Raw genomic sequence first — 23,299 nt, 5'->3', positions numbered from 1 at the left:
CAGTATGTCAAACATGGTCAATCGTTAATCGTCTGGTGGATACAATTTACCATGAATGGTTTGTTGTAAATCGCCTGACGGCTGAAATATATCAAAGAGTGTCTGTCATAAACCGTCTAGCGATGGTAAGACACCATACAATGTATGGTCTGTGGTAAATGATCTTGCGGATCCAGTGTACCACACACATATATAGTCTGTCTTAAATCGTCTAGCGATTGAAAAATTCCACACAATCTATGGTCTGTGTTTAATCGGTTGACAGCTGCATTGTACCATACTTGATCGGTCGTGAATTGTCTAGCGATTGCAAAATTTCATACAATCTATGAACTGTGGCTAATTGTCGTCTGGCGGATGCTGTTGACCATTTAAGGTCTGGCGGTTGCAAAATAACGTTTATGGAATGTCCAAAATGTCTGGAGGTTGTAATGAACCATTAATGGTCTGTGGTAAAATGTTTGGTGGTTGCAATATACCAATATTCATAGTCTGTTGTAAATCGTCTGGCGGTCGCAAATACCATACAATGTATGGTCTGTAGTAAACCGCCTGGCGGTCGCAAATACCATACAATGTATGGTCTGTAGTAAACCGTCTGGTGGCCGCAAATACCATACAATGTATGGTCTGTAGTAAACCGTATACCATTCATGGTAAAAGAGCTGTCTGTTTTTTATACACAGATAACGTAATTTGAGTTTAAATGTAAAAATATTTGAATATATGACAATTTCAAGCACTTCTTTAGTCAATAAACGACCCCCATAAATAAGGCAGTTCTGCACGTTTTATAAACTGGAAATAATGGTGTAACGTGATTTATCCGGATAACATGAAATTAAGCATGTTAATGAATTAAGGTATTTCTGCACGTTTGATAAACCGGAATTGATGACGTAACGTCATTTATCCGGAAAACGTGCAATAAAGCCTGGATTCGGCGTACGGAAATGAAAATCATTTTACGAATCAATGGCAACCCGCGAGTAAATTTATTACAATGGCTCTGTTACTATCTTTCTAAAGTTAAAATATGATATTAAAACAACTGATACGTTAAATAATTCAAAATGATGTCTGAAAACTAGCTTGAAATGTGTGGTTCTCTTTAATAATAGTCAAATATCTCAAACATATGCACCTGGACATATACATTTTATTTCACCATATTATAGAACACTCGTCTATTTACGCCTATGAGAAGTTTTATTAAAATTTACATTTTAGAAAAAATTCTATTCGCGAAAATGTTGTCAGAATTGTGATTTTCCTATTGACGTATATTATGCAAACTTGTGTGAGGTCCTTATTTTGCGAACCAGTCTAGTAAAAAATAAAGCACACGACCCTATGAATTTTCTAATTATACTCTGAATGTTACATTATTAAAATACAGTTTGTTACTTTACCAACTGGTTCGTTCTTCTATAAAGCAATAAAGAAATACTTTCGCTATGAAGTTGCTATCGTTGTAGTTTAAAGCGAGCTTAATTTTATGAACTGTTAGTATAATAATTAGCCTTTCACGCTCCCGTATATCTTACTCCACTCATTATGTATTATTTTCTAATTGTCACACTTAACGCTTGAATATATGTGGTCTACATTAATGTACAGTACACTTATCATGACAAACAAGCTATTTTCGCTGTTCAACTTGTTGTAAGTACATGTGTTCATCTCTTTTGAATCAGTGATTATGAAAATGTTGCGATACTAAAATTCTCATGTGTTACAGTGGAGGGACTGAAAGCTGTTGAAATTGAAAAGTGCAAAAAGGACATTTCGGAAATCAAGGATCAGATCTGGACAGCACAAAAGAAGTTTGTGGACTTCAACAGAATGAGGTGAGGTCGAATGTATTGTAAATGAGATCTAGTAATATGCATTTTGTGCTACTTATTCATTGCAAATGTATGCAATAAATTAAACCAAAGGTATTTAATTGCAAATTAATCCGCCCCTTCAAATGATTGATCTTCATACATCATTACATATATATTTAACGAGAAGTATAATTTCGAAGATTCAGCTCAAAACTATTGTATCTTGTTCTTTATTTGAATACAGTTACAATAGTTCTGCACTGAGCCCTCGAGTTACTGTCATATCGTACAACAACATGGAATTTCCTATCGTTTAAGGAGGCGGTGAATATACATTTGAAATTGCAAGTAATGCAACTTCACAGTATATAGGAACAAACAAAAACCAAAGAATGTAATTAATTGTGTTGGTCATCTTATGTGCTGAAAAATATGAAAACATGTGTAAACTCAGCTGTAATGTGCCTGCTGTGTCAGACAAAAATAAACTACGATTTTGATTTAAAGCGACCTCATAAGTCTATGATACTTTCTATACTTTATTTACGAAGAGTGACATAATACATTCATTAATCCTTGCCCTGCTAAATTTCTAAAATGGACCGGACCGTCATTCAGTTTGGGCAATACCACTTATTATTCCAAGGGGTGTTCACTAAAAATTTAATGACTGAATAGCGAACAGTGCAGACCATGACCAGCCTGCATGTGCAGACTGATCTTGGTCTGCACAGGTCGCAAAGGCAGAATCACTTGCCACCAGCAGGCTTAAGGTTAATAAAGAATGTTGCCTCCGTCTAGAAGTAATTGGGGTTGCAAATATTTACGGACTGTTGGTATATTTAAATATCATGAATTAAGAAACGAAGTTGGTTTGAATCCTTCGGTCTGTTTTATAAATCGCACATACTCAAAGTATGAAGTCCACAACTTTATAAATCTAAATTTTAAATATTTCTTAGTCTGCATGAAAGCATACACGAATTGTTTACGAGAAACGGTATGAACAGATTTACGCATTCTGCACAATGTTGTTTAATTTATGCGGCCGAGTGATCATTTTATTGTAACTGATGTTCAAATATATTAAAACCACCGCCTCCTCCAACCTGTTACAAAGAAGAAAAACAGTTTATCTTTTTTCGCGAATACATTTAATATTAAGTATATATTTCTCATCTTCAATCTGCAAACAAAACTGTTAATGTGATGTCGAAGAGGAATAAAAATGCCTGCTTTTTTTAATGAATTGTACACAGTTGGATCGAATCAAATTTAGAATTAATAAATGAATATAATGTAAAGATCTTTACATTTATATGTTCGATATTATTAACATGACTGCATATTGCATATTTCTTCTTTTGTATTTGCATCTAAATATTTTCCAAAAACGTAAACTGTAAGCCTGTTTGTACTTCTTTTTGATATTGCACCTTCTTACTCTTCAATATTTCTCTTGTCACGTGACTGTAGACATTTTCGAATTAGTACATAATTATATTTCAAATATTTCCTTACATTTTCTTCATATATGTTTTTCTTTTCTACTTGTTAATCTGTTATCAATGGACCGAACGTTTTGCAAAATTTATGAATAAAATGCAAACCAAACAGATATATTTCGAAGAATTAGCCGAAAATTATACAGGGTGTGGGCGCGAACATGACTGTCAACATTTCTAAAATATTGTTGTTGTTGTTGACATCTCTATGTTATTAAAGTTCTTAGCAAAATTTGCGTCAGTGTTACAAACTTGTAATGTAAAAACACTTCTATTTCTGATTTCTATTTGAAAGTATATATATGATTCTTCAGCTACCATACAAAGAAATAAAACTGTAAATATTTCTTCCTTGCATACTTCACAGTGTTACTGCCTCGCCGTAATAACGTCAGAGGAGATAATTTATCATTTGTACACTACGTCACACTTAAATTTAGGGTTAAATGACCAAAGATTTTTATTTTTATTACAGATATAAGAAACTCCTTATTTGTTATGTTGTCTTTTACATGCATTGACCTTGTAGAAGTCCTTTAATGTAGCCAGATGGCGTATGTAGTTTTGTTAATTAAGTAATGTTTGCTATTATTCAGTATCGAAGATGCTAGGTAAGTTCTAGATACACGTCGCTTCATCGTCGTTTTAGTTGAACACAGATAGCTTCAATATAATTGAGCCGTGCCATGAGAAAACCAACATAGTGGCTTTGCGACCAGCATGGATCCAGACCAGCTTGCGCATCCGCGCAGTCTGGTCAGGCTCCATGCTGTTCGCTTTTAAAGCCTATTGGAATTGGAGAAACTGTTAGCGAACAGCATGGATCCTGGCCAGACTGCGCGGATGCGCAGGCTGGTCTGGATCCATGCTGGTCGCATACCCACTATGTTGGTTTTCCCATGGCACGGCTCATATCTTATTAACAAAAAGATCCAACATTTAGGAGTAGAAAAATGCAGTCTTGTTTGATTACAGTCCGTTTTTTTTAATTGAGTACTGGTGGCTTCAAAATACATACATCATAATATAAAGATTTTCGGAGTAGAATGAAACAGTTACCTTTTATTTTAGTCAGTATAAGCGATGAATTATGTTAGCATGGGCTAAATTGGGCTTTGAATGAAGAAATTGCTCTTCCACAATTAGTTTACAATTTAACGAACTGTAAGCAAGAGTTACTTGAAGGACACACTTTGATTACATGTACCTTACATATACAATTTTACAATGTCTTTTTTATTTCTTATCGGAAACCACTTTGAACATCTAAATGGATAATTTTTGAATAACTGATAATTGGAAATAATATAACTGTTTATTTATTGTATCACAGACGAATGTAACTGCACACAAAACGCATGCCAATGTGTACATGCACCAACGCAGGTAGGGAAAGTCTCGAGCATAAATTTCGATTTACAAAGCTTTTTTTTTTCATTGTTTTTCCATGGACAGAACAAAAACATATTTTACAAAATGGCAGTAAGTAGGGAAATTATTCTCCAGACTCGTTTAACTAAGATAATTAAGATGAAAGCAATTAATCTAAACCTGGATAATGATTTGGACTTTTGATTTGAAATACTACTAAAATACAAATGACTTTTCTTCTACAACCCGTCGAAATGACCACAGCTTTTGTTGCAAGAACAGAGTACTAGTGAATAAAATGTGTATAGATGAACATTAAGCAATTTGCAAGCTAAAGAAAGTAGTATAAAAGACGACAACTGATTTCTGAAGCAGATTCTCAGACATTTTTGCGCTAAAAAAGAAAGAAAATTTCTGTAAACTTAAAAAAAAACCTTTCAAAGACAAGTTTTGTTGTCTTATCTTGTGTATCAATTTTCAAGTTATAGTCTGAGAATATTTTAACTAGATGAGACCCTTTAGTGTTTTGAAAATCTTAATCTCACACAATTACATTTAGCAAACATTCTAAGTTATTTGCATATTTTGTTGCCATGTTAAATGGTATAAAAGCCTGTTGACAATGTATGTATCACAAAGAAATTTGACGAAAACTTAACATAATGAGGTGAAACAGTGCTTATATATAAATTTTATCAACACTTTGATATGATCGATAAAGAATAAAACTTGTATCTGATCAGTCAACAAAGTACAGTAAAAAAAGAAATGCTTAGGCTTTCTGCTTCCTGCCGCCTTGCTGCCGCCTGTTAGCAAGGTTGCTTTATATTTGGAAATGGTAAAAATGCGAGTAACAAACGTTTTAGATTGTAACAGTATATTCAAAACAACAATCCTGAGTCTGGACTGAAAATATTTTTTAAAAATGCCAACTTTATAACCAGTTTTCTGTTAGAAACCGCCTAATCAATATCGCTTGATCATAAATATAGCGAGGTACTCCTACCCACTGCAATAATAAATGTTTGTAATGACTTAATTGATTTGAGCACTTTTCAATATGGCAATAACCCCGATAACACCACTTTTTATTGGTCTGTTGACGTTTAGTTTGATCTTGTATGCAGCAGCATGCGAGGCATGGAAATACCTTCTAACATCCGTACACACACTGCTTCAACTCCAAAACACAATCACCATACTTAATCTAAAATCATTAACCCTTTAAGTATTTGGTCATGAAAGTGTATATTATTTTCACATTCTTTGGTTCACCAGAATTAATCATTCCGGCACGTCTAAAAGGGTCGATATTACAATACAATTCTTAATAATAAACAATGAAAAAGACCGAGCCTTTCGAAAACCATGGAGGTTTCTTTTTCCTTGCTTTCTGTGCAATAAGCAATCTGCAAGCTGAGAACCAGCAAGCCTAAAGATACTATTTTTAGACGAAAGTTTTTGCTCTCGATAGTACGCCGCAATATACTCTGATATGACTATTTTTTCTTTTTCTCAGGGGTTGATTTACTTAATAACTGTCTAAATGTGCCATTTTCCTTGGTTTGAACTTGATTTATATAATGTTAAGACACAGATATTTCAATATCGGTAATATTGAACAGAATTATAAACGGGCCACTGTAGATAACCATGTGACAGTTTCTCTGAACATAAAATCTATAAGAAGATCCTTTGGAAGCACAGAATGCAACCAAGCGAAATAATAACTGAGTCTGTTCATGAGAGGTAGTGACAAGTGCAACACCCCTTACGCCCACTAGCACCGGCTTAAGCGGAACTCTATAACAAGGTTATTGACTGGACTCCATGATCCCAAAGGACCGGAAAATATAACAAGTACAGGGAGACTTTTTACAACCGCCACACGGCACTTAAAGATGGTCTTATTTGACAATAATGTTAATAATGTTGAACAATTAAAGCAGGATTGGATATGTCAGGTGACAAAAACATAAAGAATAAAATAACTCTTAAACAATTTTACACTTTTTAAGTAACACTTGATAGATATATTTGCCATACATTCTAAATTAGCGGTATGGAAATTAAGGTATGCTGGCAAACATTTTAGCTTCCAGAAAAGGTTCAGAAAATTATACATTATCAACCATATTCCATTCATGTCAACATTACAATACTTTGTGAAATTCAAGTCCTCAAAACTGATTCTTCTAATCTGATCGTTAAGTAGGCGCTTAAGATAAACGATTTGTGACATGAAAAAACCAACATCATATGACTTTTGAATACGCGATTGAATCAAAGCAATTCCACAAGTAGCAGTTGTGAGTTTGCTTAAAATAGTGTGAGGTCATAGCATCAGACTGACTGTTATTAGTATGTTCAAGTCGAAAGAAGAGACATGGAAGCAAAGAAAGCGATATTGTTGAAGTCCTGAAGCAGGTCATGTCTACACTACATTTTTCAGCCAGTCCTAATACCGCCTGCTTGTACCTGTATAACAAACTGTATTCGACCGACATTATATGAGCCGTGCCATGGGAAAACCAACATAGTGGGTTTGCGACCAGCATGGATCCAGACCAGCCTGCGCATCCGCGCAGTCTGGTCAGGCTCCATGCTGTTCGCTTTTAAAGCCTATTGGAATTGGAGAAACTGTTAGCGAACAGCATGGATCCTGACCAGACTGCGCGGATGCGCAGGCTGGTCTGGATCCATGCTGGTCGCACACCCACTATGTTGGTTTTCCCATGGCACGGCTCATATAAGTGCATATTTAATAGATATCTCAAGATATCCCAGACTCTCCCTAGACTCAAAATGAAGTGAAAAAATCTGTTCAAAACAAGTATCTCTATTGTCGATAGATAATGCATAACATGATACGTTGAATAATAGGTTTTATAGATAAAACTCAATTAAAGCGTTGTCAAAAAGATAAACATTTTCACATGGAACTCATAGAAAAAATACGTTTACAATTAACTGAATGAAATGTTTAAGGATTTTTTCAGTTCAGTGCAGTGGTACATTTTGATTGTCATACAAATGTCAGTCAGTTCTGATAAAAAAAAAACTTGATATTTACTAATGGAAATGAAATAACCCACATGTGAGTCACAAATACAAAGAAAACGGTAAAATAATTTGTTCATTATATATAATTATATAAGATGAGACCTTTACAGAAACATGAGTGTACATTAAAGTATGCATGTCACATGTACTGTTGAATTTGGTTTGGTGTTTCCAGTTATCTTTGGCTAGAGATGTAGTTTTGTAACTCGGCCTAACCGTATTTTTTGTGTTTTGTCACCTTTGTTAATATATTTGTGTTTTCTCTTTTTTCTTTTATGATTTCCCTTACCTGCGGGGCGCATGCGTACAACAACCCACATGACCTCAGACCCTTATTGTACGGTAGTAACACTCACGATCATTTTTATAGTTCGCTGAGTGATGAACGGAAGATCTGCCTTAAAAGGGATATTCCCTCATATCCGAAGGTAACATTGCAACCTGTATAACCTCCGCTGTTATGTCACTGTGTTGCTTAGCAACGTCTATCACAAGCATGCTTAGAATAGTTGTAGTTTAGTTGCACTTTAGCCTGCTAAATTTCTAAAAAGGACTGGGCCGTCATTTAATTTGGGCAGCACAACTTACTGTTCAAAGGGGAGTTCACAAAACAATTACTTACGAAATAGCGAACAGTGCAGACCAAGATCAGCCTGCACGTACGTGGAAGCTGATCATGGCCTGTACTGGTCGCAAAGGCAAAAATACTTGCCACCAGCAGGCTAAACATTAACAAGGCTACTGATAATGGCTTAAGCAGTATTTCTTTCGTCTTTTGGTGATTTTTTCATATCATGATAAATGTTGACTTTTTTGCCATTTAAGGTTATAACACACTAAATAGTTGTTGTTCTTTATTCTATATAAAATTGACCTAATTCCAATGACTGCAGCACACATCACGACCCATTTTAAATTTATGTAACTTATATTTTCTTGAAGAATATTGTCAGTACTAACTAAAAATCAAAAGAAAAATGGGGGTTATATTTGATGCAAGAAAAATAATTTCAGTCAAACACACAAGCTGCAAAATCAGCTAAAAAATGAGACCCCGTATTATACTGGTGGTGTATGATCTACGTTTCCATGAACAAATTTGTAATGTTATCATTTCATTATGAAAATACTACCTACATGTGAAGCATAGATCTGTCATGTGATTTTAGCAAAAAAAAATTTGCAAAGAAAATAAAGAAAATAGCTCTACAGAGCAAAAAACTGAGGACTATTTGTATCCGCCATTATGCGACTACCATTTTTTTCGCGCCATTTTTCTTTTTAGTGTCTGTATGCCTTAAACGTGTATCGTTGGGACTACCTATTACATGTATAAAACAAAATATTTGAAGTAATCACGATATAAAAAATATAGTAGGATCGCGTCTTTAAAATGGTGTTGCCGCTACAGCTGGGCAGAAATGAACACTCTTAAGTTGGCTTAGGGAAAATAAATCATTCTGGTTTGCAAATGAAATTTAGAAACGTTATATGAAACGACATACATAATTCATACATTCATTTAATAAAGTTTATTAACAATTTTTATTAATTTGTTCCTTAGTAATCCTTACATTATAAGACGTTATGGGTAAAGGAATCGGGACTATATTGCCTCTTTTAGATGAAAAAGTACGCATTACGTCATAGCAGACTACTCTAGGAATAGGAATATTATCATGACTTCCACTATCTCAAAAAGCTTTGATGGACAGTAATGAAAGTAAATAAAGATAATAAAGTATGTTCAATGTCACGCGCACGAAGCATTTCAAACGTCAAAAAAGTTTTATTCAAAGTATTCCCTTTGTGACTAAATAAACATTATACAGTGCTTGGTCGCGCTTGTCAACTCACCTATACCATGCTTTCTTTCGCCAGGACTTCATTGTCCAGACATATTACTTGAGCTCATGATTGTAATGATTCAAACTTAATTCCACACACATCAGCGTTTAAGTCATGGGAAGAGTCCGTAGGTCCATGGCAAACGATTAAGACGCACATATTGCAAGAAATGGAGTGTCAACAGTATGTCATCAAGACGATGGCTTGGTGCATTATGTTGGTGAAAGATGAAAATTCTCTGTTTGGAGAAACTTACACGTGATATCTGGTATCATTCCTACAAGAACACAAAACAAAATTAAAACACACTTTTGTCAGCGTGTTTTCAATAAGTTCTTGCTCCGGGTCGTGCATGTTTTCATTGTTGCTTAACACTAAATGGTTTTCTATGCATGACATAAAAATTTCGATTGGACATCGAGCATTTATATAACTTACATTGTCAAAACTATTTTGACGCTTTTATGCCAAATAAAGAAAATAACATGTACCGGCGAACTTTGCGGAATCGAATTAAATGCTAACAATAGGCCTAGTTCTTTCCTTTATGTAAGCTTTTGATGTACAAAATGCTAAATGGTAAATTGTAAGGCCAATAAATATTTGTCTCGTGTATATATAGGATCAGACTGGATGAGATTATCCACGTAAGAGAAAACGGTGGAACTACACTATTAAAATGACACTTTGGGAAAAACAAAGACAGTAGCCAAATATGAATATAGCCACGCCCCGAGACATTTTCATATTCGCCTAGCTAAGATAAATGTCATACAAAACTTGATAAATTCAATTTCAGGTTTTAACAGAAAGCTGTTACGATGCATGTGCTCGCTTCACGATAAGTTTCCGACATCTCAAACGCCCTGTTGAGTGATTGACCATAAAATAGGTGGACAGACTGCTTCATTGTTGGTTACGTACCGCAGCCCTAATACATTAAACCTTTTTAGAAAAATCTACAAATGAAGTCATCATTTATTCTTTTATTTTTAATGTAGCAATCAGAGGATCAAAACTACTCGATCCAAATCAATAGCGACATTTGAAAAGGTAATATCTGACATTATTTCCCAAGATGTGACCTTTTAGTATCTGTTATTTTATGTTTAAACTGCAGTCAGTGTTATTGAGCTATTGATTCTGTCAGCCCACGAGCGCGAAATGTATCTGAACTATCCATTAAGTTTCATCAATCTATTGATGTTTTACGTTTTACGTTCTTCTCCCCGTTTGAAATTATCATTTTCTTGACTGTTGCTTTTGTTGTTGTTGTTTCTACAAAGCAAATATAACATGAAGTCGAGTACTCAAATACGCAAAGGGCAGTATACAAAAATAAAGCGGAGGAGCATGTTTTGTCAAAGTGCGTGGCATAGAAGAAAGATAATATGAGACGCACTATGAGAAAACCAACATAGTGCATTTGCGACCAGCATGGACCCAGACCAGCCTGCGCATCTGCGCAGTCTGGTCAGGATCCTTGCTGTTCGCTAACGGTTTCTCTAATTGCAATAGGCTTTGAAAGCGAACAACATGGATCCTGACCAGAGAGCGCGGATGCGCAGGCTGGTCAGGATCCATGCTGGTCGCAAATGCACTATGTTGGTTTTCTAATGGTGCGACTCAACAAATATACGTAAACACACAGACAAACATGCAATCATAGAAAATTCTGTAACATGAAACGATGATACAATACTTTTATTAGTGTACAAGTACGAATATAAAAATATTGATAATATGTAGGAGTTTAGTTTCGAGTGAGAATTAGATACTACCGATTTAAAAGATGTGCTTAAGGAAGTATCACAATATTCTCAAACAACTTCCATGAACATGTTAATTATTATATTTAATAAATTCTCTTAACACACGTAAGAGTACAATAATTTCTTTCCTTCTCACTTACCTAAATAGGTAATTTGACGTCATTTTTTTGAAAGGAAAAATATGAAGTGCAACAAATATCTTCCTTGCTGATTTATTTTTAATTGTATTCAAGGACTGAAAAGACTCGGCCTTGCATTTTAGCTTTCGTTCCATGTAGTGATCGCCATTGCGTATTCTCGTTCGGCATTTTCCGGTCGTTATATAAAAGCAATATTCTGTTATGGCCGAAGGATGCCGAAATATCATATGAAAATACGGAATCGCACGGAACATGCCGATTGTCATTTCGTGTCTACAATCACGTGCACAACAAAAATGTTAATCGAGTGTACATTAATAAATCGGGCGGCAATATATTTAAACATTATCAAATCCGAAATTAAAGTAAAAGCAAGTGTTTTCTGCTACGTATGAAACAATATATCCAAATTTTACCGTTCGTCGTTTAAAGTACTTTACCGTTTGTGTTACTGTGATAGCCGATTATATGTTCGGCTTTATTTCTTTGTACTAGCATTTAGGAGTGACCTGTCGCTTTTATTAATAGATTTGAAAGGTTACTGGAATAAACCACTTCAGTAAAGGGGTACCCTACCTTTATATAACTTATTTTTATAATAAATATTTTAATAACTGCCTCTTCGACAATTAGACGCCGTGGTGCAGTGGTAAGCGTGACGCCTCTAGAATCTAACTTTTGTGAGTTCGAATTCCAACGGAGATCAATATATATATATTACATTTAATTTTTTTGTTTGTTTCATTTTATATTTTGGTAACATACATTTAAAACGATAATAATGTTAAAGATGTATTTGAATTGCATTACTTGTATCATTTTGCTATTTTCGCATATAACACAGGTTTTTCAAATATCTTTATGATTGTGAATTATTTAACATGGTTGACATAGCTCTTGACGATTTAGTCATTCAACTAGCTGATGACACTTATTAGGAAGAAACCGACAGCGAGTGTGAGGATGCTCGATTGGGCGCGTGTGTTTGAAATGTATTGAATGTATTGAAATTGTATGAATGAAATTAAAAATGAAATTGAAATGATGAAATAAAATGAAATAAAATGAAATAAAATGAAATAAAAAAAAACATGAAAAATAAAATAAAACAAATTCAATCATAAAAAAGTCGTCTTGTGTGGGTTTCGAACCCACAGCCTCTTAATCGCAAAAGTTAAATCACTAGCAAGATTCCTCAATTCTACCAACTAAACTATCAATGCTCGGTATTTGAAATATATTTATAGTTTTAAATAAGTCAAATATCTTTCAAACCCTTATTTAATAAATGGAACAGTCTGGAAAATCTAAATCTAAAAATAAAAGTGACAGGTCACTCCTAATTGCTAATATCATGATAAAACTTTGCTAAGTCTATACTTTGAACGGAATCTGACCCTATATGAATGATCGTTGCGTTTCACACGAATATCTCGTGGAATCAGTTCGGGATAACCGATGCACTTGTAATTGTCGTCACTGATAATGACCGTGATCAATGTATTTGTTCAAGGTGGTCTATGGTTCTATTAGACGGGTAACCATGGCGACGGTAAAACTGCTGAGATATACGTAATAAAGCGTTTATATTGCTTTCATGTCGATATATAAAACATACTGACGTGATTTTCAAAGGTATTCCAGTATTTTTTTCAAACATAATGCGTGGTTTCTTCATCAAAGAAGTATTTGTACACGGCTTGAAAGTAGCTAATATTGCTTACAGAAAAATGGTTGTCAAGTAAAAAATCATACAAATATAATCTGATGTAGAATTAATTTATGTTGATACTTTATATTCCCAGGTAAACATGTTTCCGCGACGAATTTTCATTTTATATGATTTTGCTCTACGAATAAAAAAATTGAAAACATCTTTTATCAAATCTTTAATCGAATCCCTGATTATCGGGTAGGAAATAATCTTACAAAGAAAATGAACACAAGCACTTATATATTTCGTTAAGAAATAAGAAGGTTATCGCCGTTTTTCAAATATTTCTGATACCGGTTCCAGCATTGACGCAATGCTGAAATACGCGCATGAATACAAACACAATAAATGCTGTTAATCGAAGTATGAACATCTCGGCTAAACAAATTAAATTGCTTGAATGAAAAGATGTTTGAATTATTACTTGAAAAAAGTCATTTTACAGCTCATGCAAAAGTCTGTATTTCTGATGGCAGCTGTCTTGAGAAGTTGCGACATTGTAGATCACACGTGTAAATACACAAATGGCGTTATACATCTAGAAAAACATGACATCGGCGAAAAAGCTATACAATATATAGCAGACATAGACTTCAAGTTACAGTTCTCAGTAAACAACATTGATTAGATTATTCGACCGATATAAAACATTAAATCAAATAAAGACTCTTGCCTCAATCTTTAAACAACCCGTAATAACCTATTTGTAAATTAGGGAAAACAGACAATCTTTATTCTGATTTGTTTACATTAAATATTGAGGACAAATGGTTGGTTTAATCAATAATTGTATTCTGAATTACAAAATACGTATATACGTCAGTCAAAAAAAAGAAAGAAAATAAAAAGAAATGTTATACCGATCGACTAAGATATTCACCTAGATTGTAGAAAATCTTCATCAAATATATTTAACTTTACAAAATATTTAGATTTATTGTGTATGTAGAGCTACATTCATAACATATTGTCATGCAGTAACAGTTGATTGTTTAAAAAACTTCCAAGTTTTTTAGTGGTAGTACACATTTATACTGTGTTCAGCCATATATGTACACAGTGTGTACCATTTCTTATTCTAATGCATAGCACTGTTAATACACATAAACACTTTAATTTTATGTTACATAAACCATATGCAGTACTTGTTCATGTTTTCAAAATCTAGTATACCTTTAACCTTTACCCTGCTATATATCTAAAATGGACTGGTCCATCTTTCAATTTGGGCAGTACCACTTGTTAATCAAAGGGATGTTCACTGGAAATTTACTGACTGAATAGCGAACAGTGTAGACCATGATCAGACTGCACGGATGTGCAGGCTGATCTTGGTCTACACTGGTCGCAAAGGCAGAAACACCTGCCGCCAGCAGGCTAAGGGTTAACAATCATATAGTGCATATTTTCTGACCTGGCGGAGATATTTATAGAAGGGTCATAAATGGGCCATTCTATCATTGAGTTTAGGGTAATCGGTTATATCATTAGATTTCGTTTTATTACGTCGGATAAATCCGATAAGCACCAAGTTACCTATTGATTTTAATGGTAAAGCCTGTACTTAAAATATCTTCGCCAGGTCAGAAAATACGCACTATACCGGTAAATTAATTGACTTTAGTGCAGAATTCTCCTTTCCAAACCTGCGAAAACTATTAAGAGCTTTACTTAGCTTTCCCCTAAATTCTTTCCAAACCCCTTTATTTGTGCCTTATGCATAACTCGTTCAGGAGGTATCAAAACGTTAACTTTCTAATTTTTTTTCCAAATAAGACATAAAAACCAGACATAAAGTCAGACAATACGAAATTAATTATCATTTACACATATTGCACTATTCTTTTTACGAACAAAGTCATGCACATTTTCATGTTTGGGATGTTTACACATCAGCAATTTCATGTTAGCTATTACATGAACTGAACAGGATGTGCTGTCAGATGAAACAATTTTAGTGTTTATTCTTCCCGTTTTTATATATATTTAATCTATCCTGTTTGAAATCATTTTATTACCTATTAATCTAGTAATTTAAAATTCAGTTGGAAAATATTGTATTTTACGGTGTCTTTTGTAGGAAACATGACGTTACCAATATTATTAGTGTTTACATACAGATAAGAAACACGCTAGGATGTTTTATATAAGCGTGTAAGAAGGATTTGCCTGCCGCCGAAAGTTTGTTTTCGTGACAAAAATACATTTGCATAATCTTATTTGCCTGTGTTATAACTCTACACGTAACCTTTAAATAGGGTTCGCGGTTGAAATAGCTTACACTTAAATCGAATCAGACCAGAAAGGACGAAATGCCCACTCGGTGTACGTTTTTGACCAAGTTTTGAGTAAGACCTCTAAGGTTGAACAGTACTAAATCCGGCTGTTCTTTATTTAATATAAGTACAACTAAATAAGTCACGAGATTTCGATATTTTCTGGAATATCAGATTTGAAAAGATTCATATTCCCATAAAGAACTATATAACTTTTACAGAAAAGGACAAAGTAAAAGGGATGTTATCTTTTACATTAGGAAGTTGCGCTTTTCGCTTCTTTTAAGCGCTTTTTCCTTCTTTTAAAGTATCCTTTCGAGACATAAAATTCTTATTCCGCTATTTTATATAACATACGACAAGAACATGCATATTTCGATAAAATGTTACAAAGAAATCACAATGCTATTGAGAAAGGGCGCGAAAAACAAGAGAAAAAACATTAGGACTTTTGTTTTTTCAATTACTTATGACTACACCTGCTTATATTTTATTTGGTGGTGTTAATTCAATAGGAGGCTTATCATATGTTACATGCCGCTCTAGACTAATCGGTGTTGGAAATATTACATGCCGCTCTAGACTAATGGGTGTTGCAAATATTACATGCAGCCTTTTGCGTGTTTTTAATTTCTTAATGGCAGATATAAACTTTTATACGACTCTTCGTTAAAAATATTTTCAAAATTTAAACAAATAGTTTAGTTTAATTCGGTAAAAGTTGTAGCCGCCACTTGTGTTTCTACCAATATTATACACCAGAATTATATGATGGTATTGGTTTAGCTTCTGTGTTGTTTTATTGTATCAAAATAAAGTATATATATAGCATGCGCTTGAATTCAACGTTTGTTGCTTTTCTTTAAATTCTACTGAGAATTGCTGAATGACAATTGCATGCATGTCTGTATGCATAAAACATATAAATATGACACTTATTTTCTTGCAAATTATTACGCAAATGCGCCTTACGTTTGAACTAAAACACCTGTGCACAAAGGAAAACATATTTGAGCCGCACCATGAGAAAACCAACATAGTGTGTTTGCGACCAGCATGGATCCAGACCAGCCTGCGCATCCGCGCAGTCTGGTCAGGATCCGTGCTGTCCGCTAACGGTTTCTCTAATTGCAGTAGGCTTTGAAAGCGAACAGCGAGGATCCTGACTAGACTGCGCGGATGCGCAGGATGGTATGGATCCGTGCTGGTCGCATACGCACTATGTTGGTTTTCTTAACTTTTTTTAATCTAAAAGAGATAATTTCAGCGGTTTGTAAAACCAAAAACCAGTTGTCTAGTTAGAAGTCATAGTTGTCTGTTCAGCAGTTTCATTTTGGTTGTCAGGTTGACTAAGGGCTGGTCGTGCTCTGTTGGAGTGCTTACTGTCAAATAGATACAATGAGCCATGGTCTGTATTTTACGTTTGAAATCATCGAATGTTTGTAAAATGAGCTGTGCCATGAGAAAACCAACATAGTGGGTTTGCGACCAGCATGGATCCAGACCAGCCTGCGCATCCGCACAGTCTGGTCAGGATCAATGCTGTTCGCTAACAGTTTCTCTAATTGCTATAGGCTCTGAAAGCGAACAGCATGGATCCTAACCAGACTGCGCGGATGCGCAGGCTGGTCTGGATCCATGCTGGTCGCAAACCCACTATGTTGGTTTTCTCATGACGCGGTTCAGATGCTTAGCTGTAACCTTCTTGTAGCACGGGGTTACCAATTTGAAACTGATGAATTGATATAATTGTCGCCTTTGATGATAATAAAAATCATATATATAGCCCAGGTGTTTAAAGATATTTTGTAAATTTTGTTCCGATTTTGCAGTAAACAGCTGTCACTAATACACTTGTATTTGCACAAAACAGTTGAAACCTTTCTTTAACTTTTGATAGAACGAATTTTGATAAAGCATTTGTTTACTAAAGTTTATGAGTGGATTTTTTCAAAACGTTTTGTAATAAAGTAATAATCTTATTATTCTAAATAAATTGTTCACGGTAATTTTATTCAAAGACAAATCACTGTACAGGATATATTCTTTCTTAAGTAATAGCAAACTGTTGAACAAATTTTGATGTAGCTGTATTTCTTTTTTTTCTGTATGTTTTAAAGTTACTATCCTTTGATTTTAGATGGACTGCGATATAACTGTTGGAAAGATTTACTCTTGAATTGATTAGCCACTTTTATTGATCATGGAAAATTTTCTAGTGATTAAAGCTGTCTGCTGAGACCTGACATTATCTTAGATGTCATTACAGTTTCTCAAATAAGATGTTATACTGTTTGATGTTCAGCCATAACACGAGATTAGAAAAGAGCAGAGTAATTTGTATGAAGCATTTTAACATTTGTGATCAAAATTAGTCTTTGAATTCAAAGTATTTTTTTACCTAATAAATTTCAGCAATGCAAAAGGCAGTGTCAGTACTGCAATTATTTTTTTAAGCATCAAAGCTGATTGCGCTCTTGTTTGTCAGAAATTTATTTATTTATTGTATTTTGCAGTATACTTTGTCTCAGGAAACGATAGATTACTTAAAGCAGCCAACATTTGATATTTGGCATTGGGAACCAAATGAGGTAAGCGCTTTACAATAGGTTTTCTCGAAGATATCTTGCGAACATCTTAATATCCGGCCAACCTTTGATATCTGGCATTGGGAACCGAATGAGGTAAGCGCTTTACAATGGTGTTTTACTGAAAGTTTTCTCGCAGATATCTTGCGAACATCTTAACATCCGGCCAACCTTTGATATTTGGCACTGAGAACCAAATGAGGTAAGCGCTTTACAATAGGTTTTCTCGAAGATATCTTGCGAACATCTTAACATCCGGCCAACCTTTGATATTTGGCATTGGGAACCAAATGAGGTAAGCGCTTTACAATAGGTTTTCTCGAAGATATCTTGCGAACATCTTAATATCCGGCCAACCTTTGATATCTGGCATTGGGAACCGAATGAGGTAAGCGCTTTACAAAGGGGTTATACTGAAATGTCTTCTTCTCGCAGATATCTTTCGAACATCTTAATATCCGGCCAATCTTTGATATTTGGCATTGGGAACCGAATGAGGTAAGCACTTTACAATGGTGTTTTACTGAAAGGTTTTCTCGCAGATATCTTGCGAACATCTTAACATCCGGCCAACCTTTGATATTTGGCATTATGAACCGAATGAGGTAAGCGCTTTACAATGGTGTTTTACTGAAAGGTCTTCCCGCAGATATCTTGCGAACATCTTAACATCCGGCCAACCTTTGATATTTGGCATTGGGAACCGAATGAGGTAAGCGCTTTACAATGGTGTTTTACTGACAGGTCCTCTTGCAGATATTTTGCGAACATCTTAACATCCGGCCAACCTTTGATATTTGGCATTGGGAACCGAATGAGGTAAGCGCTTTACAAATGTGTTATACGGAAAGGTTGTCTATCAGATATTTCACGAACATTTAAATCTCCAAAGACGTCTGTGGTATTCATTACTATATGCACGTAGACCTTTTCAACTTGACCTCATAGTATGTCTGTCTGATATCTCAGTAAAACACTAATTAAAACAACTTAATTAGAACTTTCCTAGAAGAAAGTTGTCGGTAAAGGTCTCACAAGTAATAGGTATAGATAGCCACCGTATTTGCTAATAGATCATGAAATTAGTTTAAGTTGGGTTTTGCTCTAACTTAACTCAAAAGAAAATCGCTAACTAAGGTAACCAGTAGCAACTCCAAGATAAATGGTCTAATTAATGAATTCACTGGACACATGTACCTGGCACAGTTTGACCTGATCTTATAATCTGATAAGTGAGTAAAAATTAAATATCTAATAGCTAATTGGATGCTAAGACTAGTTAAATATATTTCGTAGGTAAATAGTCAAAACTATTGACCGAGGTCCGAATTTACTTTTGGCCTCGGGCTATAGTCTTACTTGACTATAAAGCCAGGTAAACATGTGTGGAATATAGACCCGATATACCGGTATAGAACAATCTATTGAATGAGTCATGTAATACATTTTCGTATTCACCAATATTCTGTGTAAAATATTAATGCAATATTTATAATTTGTTATGTTTCAGATGTTGAGTCTACTAGAACATATGTACCACGAGCTTGGCCTTGTGAAGGAATTCAGTATCAATCCGATTACACTGAAAAGATGGCTGGTAAGGAAAAAAATAAATTATCATACCCATAGATACAAATTATATGGGGTCACTACTGAGTCTTGCATGTCCGTTGGCCCGATCGTCCGTCCGTAATTCGTGTTCGCTCCGTTTGTTCTTAGCCTCTGAGAGGATTTTCATGAAACTTGCATCAATTTATAACTCCACGAATACAATGTTCGGAGTGCATAATCCAGGTCACTGGGTCCAAAGTCAGGGTCACACTTGGAGATCAAAGGTCACATGCCTTTACTTCGTGTCTGGTCCATATTATCTAATACGCTTTGAAGATTTTTATAAAACTAGTATCAACTGTTTACCTCAATAAGACAAAGTGCAAGGCTTACAACACAGATCACTATGTCCAAGGTCAAGGTCACACATAGAGGTCATATGTCAAATAGTTGAACTTCGTGTCCGCTTCATATCTCCTAAATCACCGTGAATATTTTCATATATTAACATCAAATATTTACCTCACCAAGACGACATTCAGAGCGCACAACCAAAGTCGCTAGGTCTGCAGCCTATGTCAACGACTAACGTCAGAGGTCAAATAGCTTTAATTCATGACTTCTACACTGCTTAGAGGTTAAAGATCATAAAGCTAAACGTTTTGTCCGCTCCAGTCATAAATCGTTAACCCCATGAAGACGACCGTTAGGGTGCACAACTCGGACCTAAAGGTTTCAGTGTCAAGGTAACACTTGAAGGTCATGATCACAAAATTTTACTTTCCATGTATCAATGGTATTAACCACTTTAAGTGGAAGATCCCGTTTATCTTGTTTTTCATGACAATAATAAGGTACAAGCACGTGGCTTCAATTATAACAGTTCAGATTAGCGTATTCTCATCTAGCAATATTTCTAAATGAAATTATGTGTTATATGTTCCCTTGTTAAAAGCAGAAATTGTATTACCAGCCTTCAGCTTACGTTAAAATACAGACATTACCAGAGACAAAAACTATCAAGATCTGATCTGAAAGGCAGCGATTTGAAATCCTATAATTTTCTAATCAAGTAAAACAGCTAGTTGTACAATAGCGGCTTAGGCGGTCTGGAACGTTTGCATATTTGCGTGCTGTACCATATTTCACTTTATTTTATGCATATTTTCGTGCATTATAGCTATGTGTCCAAGAAAATTACCGGAACAATCCGTTTCATAACTTCCGTCATTGCTTCTGTGTCACACAAATGATGTATGGGATGATTCATTTATGCAAACTCTGGGATTACATGACGAGGGAGGAAATCGGGATACTCCTGACAGCAAGCGTTTGTCATGATTTAGACCATCCTGGATACAATAATACGTAAGTATCAGACGACAAAATTTAGGGAAGAGATCGTGACAAGGGTGAATTTTAGCACCGTTTTTATCCAGGACGATGTGGTATAGGAGAAAGATTGAGACAACTAATGTATCACTTTACGTGCGGCTAACAAATCTGATATTAGTTCACATGCAAATGTAGTGTTGATTTTTCCCCTTTTTAGCTCACCTGTCACAAAGTGACAAGGTGAGCTTTTGTGATCGCGCAGCGTCCGTCGTCCGTCCGTGCGTGCGTGCGTCCGTGCCTAAACTAAGTGACAAGGTGAGCTTTTGTGATCGCGCAGCGTCCGTCGTCCGTCGTCCGTCCGTGCGTGTGTGCGTCCGTGCCTAAACTATTGCTTGTGACCATTCTAGAGGTCACATTTTTCATGGAGTCTTTATGAAAATTGGTCAGAATGTTCATCTTGATGATATCTAGGTCAAATTCGAAACTGGGTCACGTGCGGTCAAAAACTATGTCAGTAGATCTAAAAATAGAAAAACCTTGTGACCTTTCTAGAGGCTAAATATTTCACAAGATCTTCATTAAAATTGGTCAGAATGTTTACCTTGATAATATTTAGGTCAAATTTGAAACTGGGTCACGTGCCATCAAAAACTAGGTCAGTAGGTCAAATAATAGAAAAACCTTGTGACCTCTCTAAAGGCCATATTTTTCATGGGATCTGTATGAAAGTTGGTTTGAATGTTCACCTTGATGATATCTAGGTCAGGTTTGAAACTGGGTCAGGTGCCGTCAAAAACTAGGTCAGTAGGTCTAAAAATAGAAAAACATTGTGACCTCTCTAGAGGCCATACTTGTGAATGAATCTTCATAAAAATTGGTCAGAATGTTCATCTTGATGATATCTACGTCAAGTTTGAAAGTGGGATTACGTGCCATCAAAAAGTAGGTCAGTAGGTCAAATAATGAAAAAACCTTGTGACCTCACTAGAGGCCATATTTTTCATGGGATCTGTATGAAAGTTGGTCTGAATATTTATCTTGATGATATCTAGGTCAAATTTGAAACTGGGTCAACTGCGATTAAAAACTAGGTCAATAGGTCTTAAAATAGAAAAACCTTGTGACCTCTCTAGAGGCCATACCCTTTAATGGATCTTCATGAAAATTGGTCAGAATGTTCACCTTGATGATATCTAGGTCAAGTTTGAAACTGGGTTACGTGCCATCAAAAACTAGGTCAGTAGGTCAAGTAATAAAAAAACCTTGTGACCTCTCTAGAGGCCATACTTTTCATGGGATTTGTATAAAGATTGGTCTGAATGTTTTTCTTGATGATATCTAGGTCAGGTTTGAAACTGGGTCAACTGCGGTCAAAAACTAGGTCAGTAGGTCTAAAATTAGAAAAATCTTTTCACCTCTCTAGAGGCCATATTTTTCATGGGATCTTCATGAAAATTGGTCTGAATGTTTATCTTGATGATATCTAAGTCAAGTATGAAACTGGGTCAACTGCGATCAAAAACTAGGTCAGTAGGTCTAAAATTAGAAAAATCTTTTCACCTCTCTAGAGGCCATATTTTTCAATGGATCTTCATGAAAATTGGCTGAATGTTCATCTTGATAATATCTAAGTCATTTTCGAAACTGGGTCACGTGCGGTCAAAAACTAGGCCAGTAGGTATAAAAATAGAAAAACCTTGTGACCTCTCTAGAGGCCATATTTTTCATGAGATCTTCATGAAAATTAGTGAGAATGTTCATCTTGATGATATCTAGGTCAAGTTCAAAACAGGGTCACGTACCTTCGGAAATTAGGTCAATAGGTCAAATAATAGAAAAACCTTGTGACCTCTCTAGAGGCCATATTTTTCAATGGATCTTCATGAAAATTGGTCAGAATTTTTATCTTGATGATATCTAGGTCAGGTTTAAAACTGGGTCACATGAGCTCTAAAACTAGGTCACTATGTCAAATAATAGAAAAAAACGACGTCATACTCAAAACTGGGTCATGTGGGAACAGGTGAGCGATTCAGGACCATCATGGTCCTCTTGTTTACATGTTGCGTCTTCTAAAGACAGAGCCGGGATTCTTATATTTGTTAAATGACAAACTTTACACTTACTCAATGTCTTGTCGGCCGGTAGTCAAAAACTATTGCCCGAAGTGTGGATGCACTTGCTGATTGGCTTGCTGGCCAGTAGTCAAAACTAGCTTGGGCTAAAAGGTTTGACACATTCGACAGGCGTTTTAATATATGACATTAGAAAATATTTCCTTCTCATTTTTTTTTATTTCAACCCAGT

General features: G+C 35.2%; 1 protein-coding gene across 3 annotated transcripts in view; it reads left to right on the top strand.

Annotated features, from left to right (window-relative positions):
- Positions 1-23,299, top strand: part of LOC123560979 (high affinity cGMP-specific 3',5'-cyclic phosphodiesterase 9A-like) — a 64,784-nt gene that overhangs the window by 30,399 nt on the left and 11,086 nt on the right. Inside the window, exons 7-12 of one of the 3 annotated variants that reach the window (XM_053552188.1) lie at positions 1,742-1,850; positions 3,931-3,945; positions 8,139-8,196; positions 18,035-18,109; positions 19,617-19,703; positions 20,838-21,025. In XM_053552188.1, coding sequence (XP_053408163.1) covers positions 1,742-1,850; positions 3,931-3,945; positions 8,139-8,196; positions 18,035-18,109; positions 19,617-19,703; positions 20,838-21,025 — 532 coding nt within the window. Of the gene's footprint in view, positions 1-1,741; positions 1,851-3,930; positions 3,946-8,096; positions 8,197-18,034; positions 18,110-19,616; positions 19,704-20,837; positions 21,026-23,299 lie in introns of all 3 variants that reach the window. The other 2 variants (XM_053552187.1, XM_053552189.1) reach the window with 2 other exon arrangements.

Source organism: Mercenaria mercenaria, chromosome 10 (assembly GCF_021730395.1).
Source record: "Mercenaria mercenaria strain notata chromosome 10, MADL_Memer_1, whole genome shotgun sequence".
Taxonomy (NCBI): Eukaryota; Metazoa; Mollusca; class Bivalvia; order Venerida; family Veneridae; genus Mercenaria; species Mercenaria mercenaria.
This window is presented reverse-complemented; position numbering and strand designations above follow the sequence as displayed.